Source organism: Ammodytes marinus (assembly GCF_949987685.1).
Source record: "Ammodytes marinus genome assembly, chromosome: 4".
In the NCBI taxonomy this organism is placed as follows: Eukaryota; Metazoa; Chordata; class Actinopteri; order Uranoscopiformes; family Ammodytidae; genus Ammodytes; species Ammodytes marinus.
In genome coordinates this window covers 29,930,641-29,949,441 of record NC_137233.1, presented here as the reverse complement: position 1 = coordinate 29,949,441, position 18,801 = coordinate 29,930,641, and the positions used below count along the sequence as shown (strand labels likewise).

Below are 18,801 nucleotides of genomic sequence, written 5' to 3'. Positions count from 1 at the left end.
ATTGTCGTCTAAGGATTACACAGGATTGCACTGTAAACCAAGGCCTCAAGTGGTACGTTAATAAAGTGGTTCTGCTAGCCCTACGGATGAAACAAGTGTTTAGCAAAAGTCGGGTGGCTTAAATAGCACCAAAGTGTCACTGTCTAAAGGGATTCATTCAACATTGCACCTAAACTGAGAGACTCTTTGCTATACAATTAAACACATTACTAGTGGGATTGAGGACTTTATAGATCAGGGTTTATTTTTTTTCTTTCTTGTTTCCTTTTGCCTGTATTTTTATCTCTCATGGCTCTGTCTTTCCTCCTATTTTCATCTACTCGTCCTTGTCATCCTTGTCGGTTCTATCAGAGTGGCTGGCCTCTCTATCCTTCTCCCTCCTGGATTCCTTCACCACCTGACGGGAATGAAACAGATTAGTTTGAATTCATATGGTATACGTTTATACTTGCTCTTATGTCTCTCACAGTGTCTGCCATGCAAATAATATCAAGAAAGTTATTTTTGCATTATGTCAAGTCATTTTTTGTATGGAGCGTTGTACCTCTCCATCTCTAGTCTCGACTGTCTTTATCACCACACTCTTCTTGCCCTGGCTGCCAGAAGATGGTTCATAGTCTGTGAAAAGTCACACAAAGTGCTGCTGAAGTTTCGACATTCAGATACGTTTGCAATTTACAAAATATACACGTTTAAGATTAATCTGAAATGTTGATTTATCAAGAGTGGTTATTGATCGATTTTAAGCTGTATGGGTAGTAAAAATCCGATTGACGATTTTCATAGATGATTTCACACAACTTACAGTTGAATGAATGAAACTCTCCTTATTAGTTCAACAGTATCATACATGATAGACAACATCAGAAAAATAGGTCATTTGATCAAGAAAATTATCAAAAAACAAGCTTGTCTATAGTCACATTCTGCCTTTTTCAGGTTCATTTTAGAAAGTAACATCCTATTACGGATTTTAAAATGTTGTCACATGAGCTACAGAAACACTGAATGGACAAAACAAAAAACACCTCCTGAACCAGTGGCTCCTCCCACTTCACAATTCTATAAATGAAATGAAAAAGAATAAAAAATCTTTGCTTTGCTGAATTATTTTATACTTGATGGACAAAGAGAACTGTAGCTTACCTCGGTCCCCATAGTGATTGCTCATGCCCATATTGAGGATGGGAACAGTAATCCTAAACAGGAAATATAAATGGATGTTATAAACAAACCTGTAGTTCAAAGTGATCAATCGCGTAATACCAGCAATAAGTTGGAAATGACACACAGTACGCTTGCCCCTCACCTGCTCTCCTCCCCCTCCAGCAGTTTACGGTAAGTAGCAATCTCAATGTCCAGAGCCATTTTGACATTGAGGAGGTCCTGGTACTCCCGAAGGTGGCGAGCCATCTCATCCTTCAGGTGGTGGATCTCATCCTCTAGTCGGCCCACGTTGTCCTGGTAGTTGCCGATCTCAACGCCAAACTGGTCCTCCATTTCACGCATCTGCCTCAGCAGAGCTTCATTCTGGAAACACACATACAGCATGATCAATGACAGATTATTGATTCATCTAGACAAGTGACGGATGGTGATTAAGTCCTCACCGTGTTCTTCAGGGCATCACATTCACAGTTCAGGGACTGAATCTGCCTCCTGGACTCATTGGCCTCCTGTTTGGCCTGCCTCAGCGCATCGGTGTTGCGTTTAGCAGACTCAGTCAAATCAGTAAACTGCAGGAAGAAAAGAGGACGTAAGCAAGAAGAAATACAGTATGTAGTTGTTTGTGTTAATGTGTGAGTGTCAGTGTGTCTGTCTGTCTACCTTGGACTTGTACCATTCCTCAGATTCCTGCATGTTCTTCGTGGCAATGTTCTCATACTGGGCTCTGATGTCCCTCAGAGCACCAGTGAGGTCAGGCCTAGCGCTACTGTCCACCTCCATCTTCAGCTGCTGGGTCTGGACGCTCACTTGTACATCCTGGATTTCCTGATAACATCAAGATATGGACATTAGGTCGAAAATGGAAAATTGCTGTCAGATATATTGCCAAGAATAAAATGGAAATAAACCATCCCTCCAAGCCGGAAAAGTAAAATGTATTTCTCTTTTTCTCTTCCTGAAACTCACTGACTGTATTTCAGATATCACAACCTGTTCTTGCATACAAGCTCCCGCTACAGCTCTCCACATTCAATTTGACAAACTTTAAATTCAGAGTAAAATGTTTTAGTATCCACCTTTTCACTTTTTTAAACCTTAAAAAATAGAAAGAAAAAAAAGAGAAAATCCTTTTACAAAAGGTAACGCATAATCTGAATTTAAATCACCGTTAGAGAATAAATAGAAATTCGAATGCCTTTCTGCAGCAACTCTTGCACTATTGGACAGTTAATTACTGGGATTAACTTGTCACATCAGGCACATGTCTACAATCAGTTAATATTTTACGTGTAACATATTGTGATAAGTGCAGAGGAGGTAGCATCACTTACTTCATCATGGAGCTTCTTGAGGAATTCAATTTCATCCATCAGAGACTCAATCTTCCTCTCCAGCTCCAGGCGGGACAGTGTTGCATCGTCCACATCCTGGTTTTATGAGACAAATATAGTTAATGTTGCTATAATTGCAATATGCCATGCCTTGCTGAAACATCTCAACATCCTAAACTTACTTTTTTTATTCAACTGTTCCTTTGAGATTACTTGATAAATTGATTACTAGAACTATCAACAAAACGTCATTTGTAAGCGTTTCAGAGCCTATAAAGCATTTTTAATTATTGGCAGCCTTGTGGGTCAAATTATTCCTAACGTATCTTTCCTGTGCAGATGTCTAGACAACGACATTTTAGAAAATCATTCAATCATATTACTGACACTATTGTGGAGGTGTTACAGGTGGAACAAAGCTGTCCATTTTGACCTGTTATCTGAGCCTGTGGATACTGTAACCAATATTGTTATCATGCAGTGAGCTGCTGTGTGGGAGTGTTTACCTTGCGGAAGGCAGTCAGGTTATTCTCCGCATCTGCCCTCTTCTGGGCTTCCTCCTCCAACCTTGAGGACAGAGAGCGAGAAAAATATTTCAAATCACGTACAATGTCCCTCCAGACTCGTATAATCTACCATCAACAAAATAAAAAGGGGGGGGGGAGTCTAAGAACACAATAAATTTGTGCAGGAACAGCTTTTCTCTCTGTGGTTGCAACAGGGCATCAGCTGGCAAAAAGCTTTCAGGATCAATTTGCTAATTCACTGTCCTGTATAAAGGGGATGGGAGTGTGCCCAGTGGGATCAGCAGCTGCTCCTTTCACATGTGGTTCCTCTACAGTTCAATAGGGTCATCTGCACTCACTCAATAAGGTTATGTACACACTTCCCTTCTCTTCAAAGATTTTAAATGATTACTTTAATGTTGGCTGGCATTCAGTGACAGGACAAAATCTGTGGAGTGCAGATAATGGGAGTGACATTCACAGGGCAGCTATATTGAATCGGCTGCATTTGGGATTTGCTAAAGCAAACAGACATTTGTGGACCTCAATGTCATTTGATAATCCTGCAGAAACGGGAAAAATGAAATGAAAATGTCACAATGCTTAAACTCAGTAGCACTCTTTGACTGATGGTCCGTTGTGTGTGGTCGATGTCTGGATGTGTTGGTCCATCTGTCCTGACAGTCACGTGCAGACCGGACATAAAGTAGATTAGTTGGGAAAGCATCACATAGTGGGCCCTGCTCAGCTCATCTTTAATTCATGTCATGTAGCAGGGGTCCCTTTGTCCTAATGGGGTCTCTGGCACCATCCCATCAGTCGGGAGGGACAGGGGAAACACACCTAATGGAGTCATTGAGTCACATTGATTTTTCCTGACGCTTTTCTCACCACGCCTGATATCCAACCTCTCTTCCTCTGGTCCCATTTCCTCCCCCTTCTCCGCTTGCCCCACCCTGGGTCTGGTCAATACTCCCTCCTCCTTTCTCCTCACATGTGAATGTGTACACATATGTAATTATACGGTTTGCTTTATTTAGGGGAATCATTCATCGTCCAAACTCCACTTGCATCAAGTGCTTAGTCATAGTTTTCTGTTGGTCACTTTACTGTCATGCACTGAACCTTCTTGTTTTATGTTAAACATACATATACATAAAGATATACACTCATACATAGAAACTATATCCTGAGCGAGATGCAGTGCAGCATGCTGTGTCATGCTGCTGCTTTGTGGAGTCCAGTCTGCTGATGTGCCACGCCCTGTACCACCATCAGTACTGCACTCTAGTGGCAAACACCAAGGGGATCTCAACCTTCTCTGTGGACTATAGAGCATATCATACCAGTGTCATCGAAGGATGTCATGATGCCATTGGTGGTAAGCGCAAAGACCCTTAGCGCAACACATACAACTGACAAACATACAACTGGGAAATATTGTAATGGAGCACAAAGAAAACTTAACTTTTCTGGGACAATATGCTTTATTTGAACAGGATTAAACTTTCTCTACATGTTTTGTAGTGTTTCTGGTCTATTCAGACCAGGCCAAACAATCCCCCAAACTATTTTATTCTATTGAATAATTTTTTAAGTGAGATTTTCTAAGTACCCTATATTTATCTCCCCAAAACTCAAATGACCTATATCTATCTATCTATCTATCTATCTATCTATCTATCTATCTATCTATCTATCTATCTATCTATCTATCTATCTATCTATCTATCTATCTATCTATCTATCTATCTATCTATCTATCTATCTATCTATCTATCTATCTATCTATCTATCTATCTATCTATCTATCTATCTATCTATCTATCTATCTATCTATCTATCTATCTATCTATCTCACCTCTGCTTGACCAGGCCCAGGTCCTCAGCCACGTTGTCTCTCTCCATGAGGTACTGGTCCCTCTCCTTGCTGATGGTGTCCATTTGGTTCCGCATTTCCCTCATCTCCTCCTGGAAGATCTCAGTGGCGCGGTTGGGCTGACCCTGCTGCTGCTGGCCCTTGAACTGGTTGAGCTCCTGCTGCAGTGAGCCATTCTGTTGCTCCAGGTATCGCACCTTATCGATGAAGCTGGCAAAGCGGTCGTTGAGATCCTGCAGTTCGGCTTTCTCGTTGCTGCGGGTGGTGAAGAACTCCTGGTTGATGGCCTCGGACAGGGTGAAGTCCACCTTGTCGTAGGAGAGGCGAGGGGCCTGGGCGCTAGGGCGGGAGCGCTGCTGTTGGTAGGTGGTGGAGCGGGTTGCCATTGCAGGTGACATTGAACGCATATAGCGCGCCCCAGAAGAAGGCATACGGGAAGACACAGGGGAGTAAGAGGACATGGAGATGGGGTGTGGGCTTCCAAAGGTGCGCCTGTAGGAAGTGGAGGAGGTAGGCATTGAAGAGTAGCTCATGGTTGCTCTTGCTCTGTTCTCTGCTGCTGAGGAAAGATAAAGCGCTGGAGGTTTCGAGATGCTCTAGAGGCAACAGGACATCCGACTGAAGTGGCTGGGGGTTTTTATGGCTATCCCAGCATCCTTGCGCCGCCCCCAACCTCCTCTCTCCTCACCCCACCCACATGAACCCTCCCTTTTTCATCCACTCAGCATACAAGCTTTTGCCACTCCCTTCCCTTCAGAGAGATACCCTGCCACTCTCTGTGATTTCACCGGCGTTCTGTCTTAGTCTTAGTCTCGACAGTTCCACCCTTTTAACCAGAGCGTTGGCAGGAAGCCACACTGCTTCCACATTGCTGCTTTGATACTAAAGATGCCACTGCACGTCCACCCCTCCTCGCTTCTCTGATTCATGCCCTTGTTGACACTGTGCACTGGTTCCTGCTCGGTCAGTGAGGTGTCATTGTTGTTTCTCCATATGATTCCGATATCTCACTCTTACATTTCTTGATGTTGTTAACTTTACTGTCAAATTTGTGTGTCAGAGATTCTGTTACCGGTTTCGCCCTAAGAAACTGTGAAATTGTGGCCTCAATTGAATCACATGATAATCTATTTGATTGAGTTTTTTAGCCCTCCATCTGTCTCCCTCCCTCTCTCCCCTCTCTCCTCTTACAGTAATGGAATACTTTATTGATATTCTGCTTGTCTGGAGCAGAGCCATGAGTCAGCAGTTATTCTATCCTTTTAAAAAGGGCACTAGATCCGGTAATCCCTGTTCGACTGAGAGTTTTCTAATAACTATGCTTCTGGTGGACTTTTTTCACTCTCAAATCAGTCATGTCTGAGTCAGGACTTAATAAAGATGACTGAGGTCAATAAGGGATGCTGTTATAGCTGGTCCAGCACAAACGATTAACAGTTATGAAATAAAGTATCTATTTATATTAGCTGTTGCAGCATAGCCAACTTGACATAGTTGATAAAACCATATCCTTTACTGTAAAGTTATGATATGTGGTAATTCAGTTAAACAGTACTAAAGAATCAACTGAGGGTGGACATGACGCCTTGACTCAAAATGAGACTTTCAAATCTTCATGCAGCAGACTCTTTCTCTGTCTATGTGTGTGTGTGTGTGTGTGTGCGGTAATTTTAACTGAGGTCTGCAGGCAGGTTAACAATCTCATGTTGACGTAATTCTGAGCATGCTCTGTGGGGACTGGGTGTGGCGCTCTCTTCCTTTGTGTCCCCTGTGATGTTTTGTACCTTTGATAGTATCAATTTATCCTTTATCTATAGAATATGCAACCAAAACACATTATAGTTTGTCCTATTAGTTTATCTTTTTTTCAAACACACATGCACTGGACTTAGGCATCACATCAGCAGCCTTTGTTTTAACCTGCACTCAGCAATACATCTGATTAAATTTAACTGTGGGGTTTCTCTTCCTAACGGAGCATCTGCACAGAATAGAAGGAAAATAGTAATCTATTTTACTTTCTGTCATTCACAACCATGCTTGATTTTCCTCCTTGTAGGTCGGCATGCTTGGCTTTAATAAATGGCCCACGTTAATCTTAGCTCTGTAATCTAATCAACCTGCTTCATGGCCAGTTACTCTCCCCCTCCCTCCCTCCCTCCCTCCCTCGTCTGTCTCACTTTCTCTCTGTTTTCACAGAGCGCATCTCTCTTTCCATTCTTTCTCCAGAACCTGCCCCAAACTGCCCGCATGTCAAGGTTATTTATCAGCGTAAAGACCTTATCAGCATTTCTACACTTTAATTTACACGCACGGAAATTTAAACATAAAGTTAAATTATTTTAATCTAAACTGTGTCAGTAATACTTACCATCAGCCAGATGTTACCATTAGCAATTGATCCTTCTGGTTTTCTGAGAATTCCCGTGGGGGCCATATATTCACTTATTCCTCTTAGACAGTGTCAGGCATGAATATCTGTTCCCATCTCAACGCACTGGACTCACAGGATGTGTATACTTTTTTTAATCTAAAAATTATCAGTCAAATTGAATAACAATAAATAAACTTATTTTGTTACAATTACATCTTTTGGGAGGGGAAGAATACCCCTCATTTCCATATTTGAAGTTCATGTCTTGGGTGTGGTCTCTTAATGAGAAATCTAATCAAATCATTGTCCTAATGCAAGTGAACTATGGTAGAGTGGTTTCTATAGCTATGGTTATAGTGAGGTTGTATTTGATGATTTCATTTCAGGATTTTTTAAGTAGGCTACCTATGAAAATTAGAGATTGTCGAGTGTTTAAAATCAAGTTGCCTGACTCTTTATTTCACGTAATTTTAGGATGGTCAAATCTAGCTAACAGTCCCCAAAGTTGAAATTGGTTTCTTCTATATAGATAGATAATAGATAGATAGATCATTTTTATTACAGACTCTAAGTCCAGATAATACAAAAGAACATAAAACAATACAAACAGCGACGACAACAACAACAACACCAACAACATACAAGGTTGTCTAGCAACCCCCTATTAAAAGACACTTATACCAGTGTTTCCAGAGCAGTGATGTGTAACGTGTGGCACTAAATGCAATGTTCGTCAGTTCCAAAACAATCAGATTTTCTGAGTTATTCAAACGGCAGATGAACTTAAACATGATTTTTCTTAAGACAGATTGGAGAGTGTTAACTCGAGCAGTCACAAACATTTCGGTGGTGCTGGTCCATCTGGGCTGTTTTAACAAAATTCTCAGAGAGTCATTGTATGCCACTTGCAACCTCCGAAAGCTCGCTATATATCATTGCTTTACTGTAAAATACAGTCTTTTGATGTGACAAATGTTAAAAAGGTGTCACAACAATGCATTTTGGCAAAAGGAGACGGACTGAACTCATTAATGTAGTGTACTGAGTGTACAGACTGAGGACTGCAGCAGGACTTATCGATACATAGGCTACTTGACTGTGGTTTCTGCAGTGTAGAGGACAAATGAAGGAAACTGCATCCCATTAAAGATCAGTTGGAGTGGTGAGTGAAAAAGAGTCAAGCTGCTTAGTGGCGTCATGCCGCTAACAAATGTCCAGGTTCACTGCTGTCCAGAGGGGACTGAAGAACTGTAAAAGTGTGGCCTGACCTGCTTATCTGGAAATTGAGAAGTCAATTCCTGGAGCTTTGTGACAGTTTAGTAATGTTGGTTTTAATTTGACTGGGACAAGTGGTGAAGATGCTGTGACCTATTAAAGGCCTGCAGGCCTGGTAAGATCCGGAAGGGCTGTCATGTCCAAGATAGAGATCATCTGTGAAAAATGATGTCCTAACAACAGAGCTGTGCAGTTCTGTCGTTGCTGCAGTGCATGTCTGCAGTGAACAGAGATGGCTGAACAACACTTAGTACATGTGACCATGAGACACGTTAACGGTCCAGCATGATGTACGGCTGTGGGTGGTAATTACTGTAATGGAGCACTGCAGTGTTGCACAAGTCTGTTGGAAGGATATACATTTTGAATGGGTATGTACAGTATGTAATTAAAGAGATAGAGGACATTATGTACAGTATGTAATTAAAGAGATAGAGGACATTATGTACAGTATGGATCAGTGCATGCGTGAGGGAAACCACACTAATAAAAAATGTCACCAAAAAGATTTGGAATGAGAAATTCACAGTTTGTATCCGTTTTATCTCATGTGTTGCTGCTCAGAGACTTAATCTAATTAACAAAATCTGAAAATTAGTTTAAAAAAAAGATAATAATAAAAAAAACTATTAAATGCAACCCTTCACAAAAACTTTTTTTTTACTATGAACTTCACTTTGATTTATGTATCAAAAACATGTTTCCAAGAGTTACAGTATGTTTTCCTTTACTTCCCTATCAATCTGCATCTTTGTTTCCGCCGTGTAAGCCAAGTCATAGCTTCCTCCAATAAAGATTTTGCTGCAGTGACGTCAGCTTTTTATCCTGCACTGCAGTGTGTCATATGATGTACATGTTATCAGGGGCTCTTTGTCCACTCCTCCATGCATCAAAGTAGCCTTCAACCTCTCGATAAATAATTTTAATTGAGCAGAGAGCATAAACTTGATGGTAATATATATATATATATATATATATATATATATATATATATATATAATTTTTTTAGCACACTCAGCAGCATTCCTATAACCGCACCACTTTCTAATAACCACATGTCTATTCTACCTTAATGCATGCTAAGGCCATGTTAAATGTTAATGATATGTTTTTATGCATTTTATAAAGTTGATGGATTGTTTGGGGTTTAGTCTGAATGTTCTTCCTCTACCTACTAATCCAATCTGTGTCTCATTGAAAATGTGTTATACTGTATTTGAAAGCCCATTACATTATTCTTTAAAGGTATATGCTTCTTCTTTTTTTTCTTTACAGCATAGTTAACCTGTTACAAGCTGGGGTCTTTCTCAAACACACAACAGCGAAAATATTTATATTAAACTCCAAAATGAGACTTGAAGTTGTTGGATATTAAGCAGTAATGACGCTAAGGTTTAACTGTTCAAGTCAAACCTATAGTTAAATAAAGTTAATATGGCAAGCATGTTAGCAAACAGTTGCCTTACACATCCATCAGATAGGTGGCAACATTAGCATTCATATGGGGTTGCATTTCTAGCCACTTGAATGTAAATCCAATAATCACTTCTTCCTTAAGTCAATTTATTTTCCTAATATTTTTCTAGTAATTTGAATGCTTAGACTCACAAGGATATATTTTGTATGAGTACTAGATCTTTAAGTTGTCTACATTTACATGTTTTCTACCTAATTAATTATTTGTGTTTAACAAATGACAAGTTGACTGTCGTGACATTGTCTAAATAAAGTTATTTTCAGCTAAATCAACTTAAAATGAACCATCTACTTCACTATGAAACTTTGAAGCTATCCGTTTCCTTACTTTTTATAGTAAAGTTGACAGTGAAGTTGTGAATAACTTCACTCAGAATAGGCAATAAAACCAATAAATGAGCTGGAAAATGCTCAAACTAATTACTGTTGCTATGAGAGACACTTTTTTAAACATATCAAATAAAAAAATGTATAAAAATACATAAATGAACCATTTTGTACTGGTTAATTGATTAATACATCTCTTATCGTTTGTGCCATTGTGTTGTTTTAACCTCATTAAAAATGACCTCCACTTGTATCTGTTCTTTTACAAACCCCAGCCAATCAATCACGTGAATATCACATGCAAAATGAGTAGGAAATAAATAAAGGAAAAGTAAGGGGATAAAGTTTAATTGTATCCATTTCCGAGTAGCAAACATAATAACGTTCTGATGCAAGTGATTTAAATTACATTGTAAATAAATGTAACTGGAATGTGTTAACATTCACTTTCCAATTAGTTTAGTAAAAGTATAGGCCACAACTAATACATTAAGTTATGGATTCTACTGTATAAACTATCAGTGCCAATTAATAAAAAATGCTGGATATCAAAATAAATATCACTTTCCTCTACACATGTTTCAACTTCTTATTACACACTTGACTCCTTTCTATTTCTACTTTTCTACATTTCTTGCTGGTTCACTTAATTCGTTCTGGTTCAATACATTTACTGGGAGTTACAATAAACAGTTAAAATATTTTGTGTACAAAACCAATATTTTTTGGAGGGTTGTAAATATTGAGTGCATGAGCTAAAGAAAATGTTCACACAATCCTCCCCTGAAGCAGTGGACGACTCTCTCCTGGTGACTGTCGGCTCAACAAGTTCCACAGCAGCAATGGCACTGATGTCACCGCCGAGCTGCCTCCGTTATTGTCAACGCTGTCTTCTCTTAGTGGCTGGTACTGCTTGAACCGCCTGTTTGGAATGGAACAGGTTACAAAGGTGAAGAGATTCCTCAACCTGTTAAGCCCCATGTGTTTCCTGCTTATTTTGGTCCATTTTGTCTCATTCAGATCCCACTTCCTGTCAAGAGTCCCTCGTGTGCGATTACTCGCACTAATGTATTTCACCTGTGTGTCCTATGCCTTATTTGAATGATTGTCTTCCACTTATTTCTTTCTCGGATCGTCTACACTTTAGTGTGAGCGTTGCAGCATTTTCTATCTCACCAATTATAGGTTGGATTCTCATGAAAGTTTATACCGAGACTCACGTGAAATGAGTCACTTAACTCTATCAATTCTAGCGACATCATCAAGGCGACATTTAAATTCTCTTTAAGGTAGTACTTTTGTTAGTTGCCTATTACTAAATGTAGATGTTAACGCTAAACTAGGATGGTGAACATCTTAATTGATATCTGCTGATATCAGCATGTTAGAATTGTCATTGTGAGCATGCTAGCATGTTAACTCAAAGCACTGCTGTACAGACTTTGGTACGCTTTCCATCTAGGCGTTCCACAGGGATCAACCCCTGGACCCCGACAGTTCCGAATACTGTATGAATGTAAATGATATAATGCTGAAGATTCACTTTTGCAGATCACATGAAGATAGGTTTTTATATTGTGCATACTGGCTCACTGTTATCATCAGAGCTTTTCCTGCTATGACAAGTGAAACACAATGACACCAGGATATACCTGTGACCATAATGACAATGCCTTTGCTTACAACTTATTTTCAACTTTTTGGTTTTATTTGTCACAATTATCAGGGTTTTTTATTTTTTTTTAATTGCCATTTGGACCCAAATAACTTGGTTGGTAAAGTATGTACTCACCTGTACATCAAACTGATACAACAGACCACACAGGCCAAGACCATAACACCAATGACTGTGGCTGCAGTTCCAGCTGGGGAACCACCGGAGGCTAAAATTGAAAAAACATTTAAACAAATTAGATAATAATCTATAGATTAAGTACTTTAGTGGCCATGAATCCATTTGTCGTCCACCCACCTACTGTTACGCTGACTTTAGCACTGGCCATAGCAAGACTGACATCATTAGTCAAGGAGACATTGATGCAAAATACTCCGGAGTCATTGAAGAACTGACGGATGATCATTTGACAGTCTGGGGAGGGTGTGGCTGCAGTACAGATTGTTTCCACCGGTGTGATACAGTCAGCATCTGAAATGACTGTGCAGACCTCACTTGGCAAACTTGAGGAAGGATAATGAAGATACAGAGAAAAGGAGGACAATCAGTGGATGTAATATTAAATCTGTGCTGGCTAACTATAAGATATGTGTTGGTTTAGTTTATAAAGAACATCAATACAAGTCCAAATCAATACACTGGGATAGTTTCTATATAAAAGCCATTTAATTTTATTTCCATTATGGAGCTTGTTACCATGCATATAATCCTAATAAATTGACCATGGCACTTTGAAGTTTGACTCATTTTATGGAACAAGACACTTTGAATCATGAAGAGTTGCATCAGTGTATGTATCTTTGTTTTCAGTTGGTTGAATATTGATCAACTGCACTGGCCTGAAAAATAGTATGGCAACAACTGTGCTAACTTTCAAATAGCTTGTGTAATGGATTAATGTTACCACTCACCTCCCCTGACAGCTGATAGTAACGTCCACAGCATTCTGATCCAACTCAGTCGCCAATGATACAACGTTGGCCATTTGTACAATCTCTACACTTTCAATACCCTCTGCAGGGTTGAAGGAGGCAGAAAGAGAGGATATACCACTATTAAATCACTTTGCTATCAGAAGCATATAATGATCTGTTAAGGTACAATAACTATATTGACTTACGGACAACATCTACAGAGGTGGCGATGGAGCCATAGCGGTAGACCATGCAGTCAGCTACCAGCTCTGGTGCTTGTCTTTTAGCCAAAACAAGGGCAACCTGGGCAGGATCAGCTTCCACCTCTGCTTGAACTTCACCTTCAGCTGGAACGGCCTCTTCGACTGCTGGTTCCACTAGAAAAATAAGACATTTTTGTCAATGCACCCCCTTTTAATTTTTTGCATACCTATTTCATTAGAATGAATACTGACCAGCTACTGTTGCAGCTACGGCAGGAGCTGCAGTAGCTGCAACTTCATTCTCTGTCTCCTGTACTTCAGCCTCGGTATCGACTACAGCAGCAACTGCTGCTTCCTCTTCTACAACTGTGGTCTCAGTGGCAGCAGGGGCCACCACGTTATCAGCAGGGGCTTCCGTTTCAGCTTGGACAACCTCTTCAGCAGCAGCAGCCTCAACCACCACAACTTCAGCGTCTTGTTCTGTAACTACTTCTGCCACAGGAGCAACAGTGACGTTGTCAACGACCTCAACTGTAACTTCTTCTCCCTCTGCAACAGGAGCCACTGAAGCAGCAGCGTCGATCACAGGCACATCTTCAGCAGCTACATCTGTAACAACTGTGGTTTCATCTGCAGCAGCTGCATCTGCCGGCTCCTCGACTGCAGGGGCGACAGAGGCAGCAGCAGCCACCTCGACTGCAGGGGCGACAGAGGCAGCAGCAGCCACCTCACCTGCAGCTGCTTCCGTGCCTGCGGCAGCCTCACCTGCTTCAGCAGCAGGGGCGGCAGTGATGGCAGGATCTTGTTCCTCTGCTACAACCGCTGCATCCACTACTGCAGGTGCCACTGAGGCAACCTCCACTACCTCTGTGTCTGCAACAACAACTGCTTCTCCGTCTTCTGTGTTTGTGGCTGCCTCCACCGGCTGCACGGATGCAGCGAGGGGAGTGGCGTCTGAGGCAGGAACATCCAGAGCAATTGCATCTCCTCCCTCAGCTGGCTCTGCTGGGACAGCTGCAGGGGTGGAGGCCATCACAACTACTGCTGGTACTGCAGAGGCATCAACAGGAACAACTGAAGGAAAAGTGAAAAAACATTGCTCAGTCATCTTATTGGACAGTATATAAATGTATAAAACATAAAAAAGAGTCATCAGTAAGAATCCTCACCAGCAGTGGGGTTTCCGCAGCCATCTGGGATGCTTGCCATCAAGACCACCTGAGGTTTAAAGGTGCCGACGTTGAGGTATGTGTGTGTGACTGAGAGTTCTCTGGAGATCAGAGTACCAGTGTTGTCACCAAAGTCCCAGCTGTAGCTGATGTCAGAGGCACTGAGATACTGGCTGGGATCATGGAGCTTCACGGCAAATGCAATGGCTCGGTTCTGGATGAAGTTCTGGTCTGCCTGGTTTACATCATTGACTTGATTGAGAGATACGGTGAATGGAACCTGATCTGATGACGCAGATGAAGAGATGTTAAGGAGGGGTTGTTAAGGAAAAGCAAACATTCATAGGATCATTTTGTTGAGTTTCGTTAGATACTATGTGATGGGTCACCTGTGATGGCGAAGTTTGTGGAGGCATAGCCGAGAGGGATGAACCTGTCTTCACCGCGGAGGTGATAGATGACAACCTCCATGTTGTAGGAGCCCAGGGGGACATTGTCTGTGCCGATAGTGAGGGAGGAAGACGGTCCACCTGCCACCTGCCAGTAACGACCTTGAATAGAGTACATTATAATTATTTAGAGTGATCTTCACACAGCAACACATGTTGGAGACATTCCAGGTGTCACTTCCGTCATAGTTCATGGAATTTCTTGCATACTTTCTACTTTCTGAATTTTGCTGATCAACAGACCTTGGGTTATAAGAGTGACTCCAATTTTTTTTTATGGTAAACTAAGGCTATTTTGCTAACAAACCCTATTACAGAGCACCACCAATTCAATACACATAATAATAATTTGTCACACAGTATTTTAATAAGAGATTATGTTCTTGCTAGAAGCACAATTGAAATCCAATATGTATTTCCTGTTACAGAGTAAATGTACAGACAAGTTCTTTATACAGCCCTGTAAGAGCCCAAAATGTAATAACTGTCCGATAATGCAACAAAATGCTGAGGCCAAAACATCATGACTTTTTGCCCATATTGCAACAATATAACAATGTATGAATATATATATATTCTGTATATATAGTGTGTATGAATTACATTAAAGGTTGATGCTTGTTGTCAGAATCAGTTTTTGTCAAAATCAGTGAATATCTTCTCACGATCCGCTGTCTATACTGTTTGCGTGCTGAAACAAATCCAGTGTTAATACACCGCTCACACTCTGTAAAAGGGTTCAAGGGTTCTCCAGAATCGCTGACTCCACCTTTAAAACTATTGAAAGAATGCTTTAATTGATGTAACACTCTACATTGGGCAATTAACCTTGTTATCCATAAATGATTGCCTCACTCTTAAATGTGATAAAATGATTACACTATTATCATTTTCTCGCTCCATAATGTGATAACTGACCCAAAATATAAAATTGTTATTACATTGGAAAACTGCACCATTGTGGGAAAAAAAGTTATTATGTCTTGGGCTTAGCATTTTGTTATATTGTTCTTATTACATTTTGGGTCAGTTACATTTCAGGCTCTTACAAGCCCCTGGGCAAATGTTAAACTGTTACTTCATTGCCTGAGGAAAAACTTCCTCTTTATCCTTCACAGCTGCTGTCTCTTCCTTGTCTCTATGGAGATGTTACATGTTAATGTAATGTAATCACAACTGCATGGGGTGTCCCTTTTCTCATTACTGAGTTTTCTGCAACAATATAACTGTGACTTGTTTTGTGCACACAGAGAATGACCTATGTTACTCCTGCAGCATTGGCAGTAGTCATGAGATGAAGTATCGTTACCCCATGTCTTCCACACAAAAACGTAAGTGGGTTTCCTGTCCTGGCTCCTGGTGAACGGGGTGCCGTCAGGGAAAGCTCCGGTCCGCTCAGTGTTCTGTTCAGGATACACAGCCTGACCCTGCTGATACTCTTGTCCTGAAAAAGACAGATGGGTCATGCTTTAGTAACAATAACACACATGATTTTTTTAATTGGAACATTGCATATCAATGTGGGGCAACACATCATAATGAAAATAGTACAATTTCTAAATCAAACTGGTTTATTCAGTATATTAAATTGGCCATGGTTTAACTCGTTATTAACTGAGGTTTTTTTATTTTTTTTTATTTCTTGATACAAATTGTTTTTAAAGAAAGCAATATTCAACCCTTTATTGTGACCATATATGGTAACTTCAGTAGACATGCAAAATGGGGTCACCATATCTCTTTTGAAGTTAAAAAAGTATATTGTAATTCCCACGTATCTATGAGTGCATAATAAATGGTTTTAAAAAGTCAAAAGGTTACTGTGAGTTTTCCTACATAATTTATTTAAAGTACATTTTTTAAAACTTTGGTCCACAAGTTAAAGATCACTTTATTGTCACAGCTGTAACAAAATGATCTGATTGTTGTTGGTTGGGATGTTCAGCTTTGGTAAAATGATAAAAATTATGAAATCACAATATGGTAACCTAAAGTTCCTGCCTTCAACGGGGTCAGGTACTTTCACTGGAAACATCATCTTACCGTTGATGGTGCAGTTTTGTGCCCAGACCACCTGCCCGTCAGGCAGCACCGTCTGGTTTGGTGGGAAATTAAGATTTATAGAGAAGGTCGCTCTTGCTCCAGTCAGAGTGGGTGCGTCATTTTTCAGATCAAAAGTTACTTCACCACCTGGGAAGAAGATTAAAAACAATTTAGCATTTTTTTTTTCATTGACTGACAAAGAGAATTTCTGAACATTTCTGTTATGAGAAACTGAGGAATGAGCCTTACCGTTCCAACAGTTCCTAAATCTGGAGTCTCCATCTTTCCACACTGGATACATCCGTGAGTTCCATGAGCGGTAACGTGTGAATTGACTTCTCGGCTCTGGAAGAAATGTCACAAACTCTTCAGGAAAAGAAGTATCACGAGTTTCACCAACAACCAACACGGTAAGAGATAGATAAGAGTTTCATACCAAAAATGTTTAAAAAAAAGATCTTTAAAACCCAATCAAAATTTTCTTTAGCAATGTAATTAATATGATATGATATAATTTTGTTTGAAATGATAAACGTGCTTAAGTCAACCATTTTTTGGTTTTGAAGGGGGTGCGTAGGGGGCTGTGAGAGTCACACGACTGGCAATCCCCCTCAATCCCTTTCATGTGACTATCAGCTGAGCAGCAGCATCAGTAATCCCAGTGAGAGCAATGAGGGATCCCAGACACTGGCTCGCAGTGTGTGTGTAGATGAAATCACTTCACAGTAACTGGACCAATGATTTTTTAAATATCCAAGTATGAAAAGAGAGAAGATTATGAAATACAGTATAGCACCTTGGAGAATATTTGCCATGAAAATTGGCATTAAGAAGCAGTGTAAAGGCGAAAAATCGGCATGGAATAGTTTGTAGATCTTCCATCTATTTAACAAAGTGCAGAGTGTGTTAGCGTGAAATTGGTGTAAAACCACAAATCAGCCCACTTGCAATTTAATTTGTGGTTGAAACACTAACTCAATGATCCAGACATAAGCTTGTAATTGGTAGGAAAGCAGAAATGCGTTGATTGACATTAGTCGCAGAAATGAAAGAAGAATCCCTGCAGTTTAACAGTGTTGTTATAGATGTCTCACATCACAGAATGCAAACACTCTTTTGACAGATAAATAGACTCCACTTCTTTCTCAAACTCAAGAGAAGAATTGTGATAATGAGGTACTGTAACTCTACTTTCTCATGTTGTTTTGTTTCAAATGAGATAGAAAAAGCAGATCAATGTACTGGTACTTTTTATAGAGAGAAGTATGCAAAGATCTTTGAAAGTTGTTGGAATAAAACATTCGTCAGAAAGTAGTTTGACTGTTATAGTTGCAGCTCTGGGATAATTACTTATAACACCACATTGTGTATATCTGCTGTGTCACATTAAGAAATTCACCTGAAACTCATCTGATTTCTCAAGAGTAAAAACAAACAAATTTCATTCTTGACTAAATCCACTTTTGATCTTGTAATTTTCCAAATGTACTCACTCGCAGTGGCAGATGTAAAAGCCAAAACCAGCAGCAACACTATCAGAGTCCCCATCCTGTGTTTGGTTGTGTTTCTCCTTTCTCTGAGCCTCACTCGGCAGTCCTGATCCCCAACACAACTCCTGGAAAGACTTATGAAATGTCTCCTGACTCTCTTTAAGAGGGGGGCTCCGATCTGAATTACCATAAAGTTTCTTCTCACCTCTGACATCATAGGAAGTCTGAAATGTGGCGCCACCCGCCCACCCCCTCAGGTCAACATAAAGGACAGATAAGGGCACTGTTTTATGTGCTATTGTTGTGTTTTACAGTAGGATTTTACATTATAATCATTAGATTCGATTTTATATTCTTGCTTGATTCCGATGCTACATTTCATGAATGCTGCATCTCTGATTAAGCGCTCAGGAACGTGGACACTCACTCAAAAGGCTACCCGCTAACAAAGGCACATTTTTTATTTTATGTAATGTAAGGCACAATAAAGTTGAACTTATCTTATAAAAGGTTGGATTTACTG

The 18,801-nt window shown here is 40.2% G+C and overlaps 2 protein-coding genes across 2 annotated transcripts; both read right to left on the bottom strand.

The window, feature by feature from the left end:
- Positions 1-1,305: 1,305 nt before the first annotated feature.
- Positions 1,306-5,416, bottom strand: prph (peripherin; the record flags this gene model as incomplete). Its single annotated transcript, XM_080026807.1, has 6 exons — positions 1,306-1,530; positions 1,611-1,736; positions 1,828-1,992; positions 2,499-2,594; positions 3,005-3,065; positions 4,866-5,416. 6 exons carry the CDS (start codon positions 5,414-5,416, stop codon positions 1,306-1,308), a joined length of 1,224 nt encoding a protein of 407 aa, XP_079882933.1.
- A 5,259-nt stretch (positions 5,417-10,675) lies between these two features.
- Positions 10,676-18,398, bottom strand: pmela (premelanosome protein a). Its single transcript, XM_080025729.1, has 12 exons — positions 18,282-18,398; positions 17,038-17,133; positions 16,789-16,935; positions 16,055-16,189; positions 14,686-14,847; positions 14,297-14,581; positions 13,380-14,201; positions 13,131-13,301; positions 12,922-13,024; positions 12,308-12,513; positions 12,128-12,218; positions 10,676-11,257 (listed from the first exon to the last, which is right to left on the bottom strand). Exons 1-12 carry the CDS (start codon positions 18,334-18,336, stop codon positions 11,104-11,106), a joined length of 2,427 nt encoding a protein of 808 aa, XP_079881855.1. The 5' UTR covers positions 18,337-18,398; the 3' UTR covers positions 10,676-11,103.
- Between the last annotated feature and the right edge of the window lie 403 nt (positions 18,399-18,801).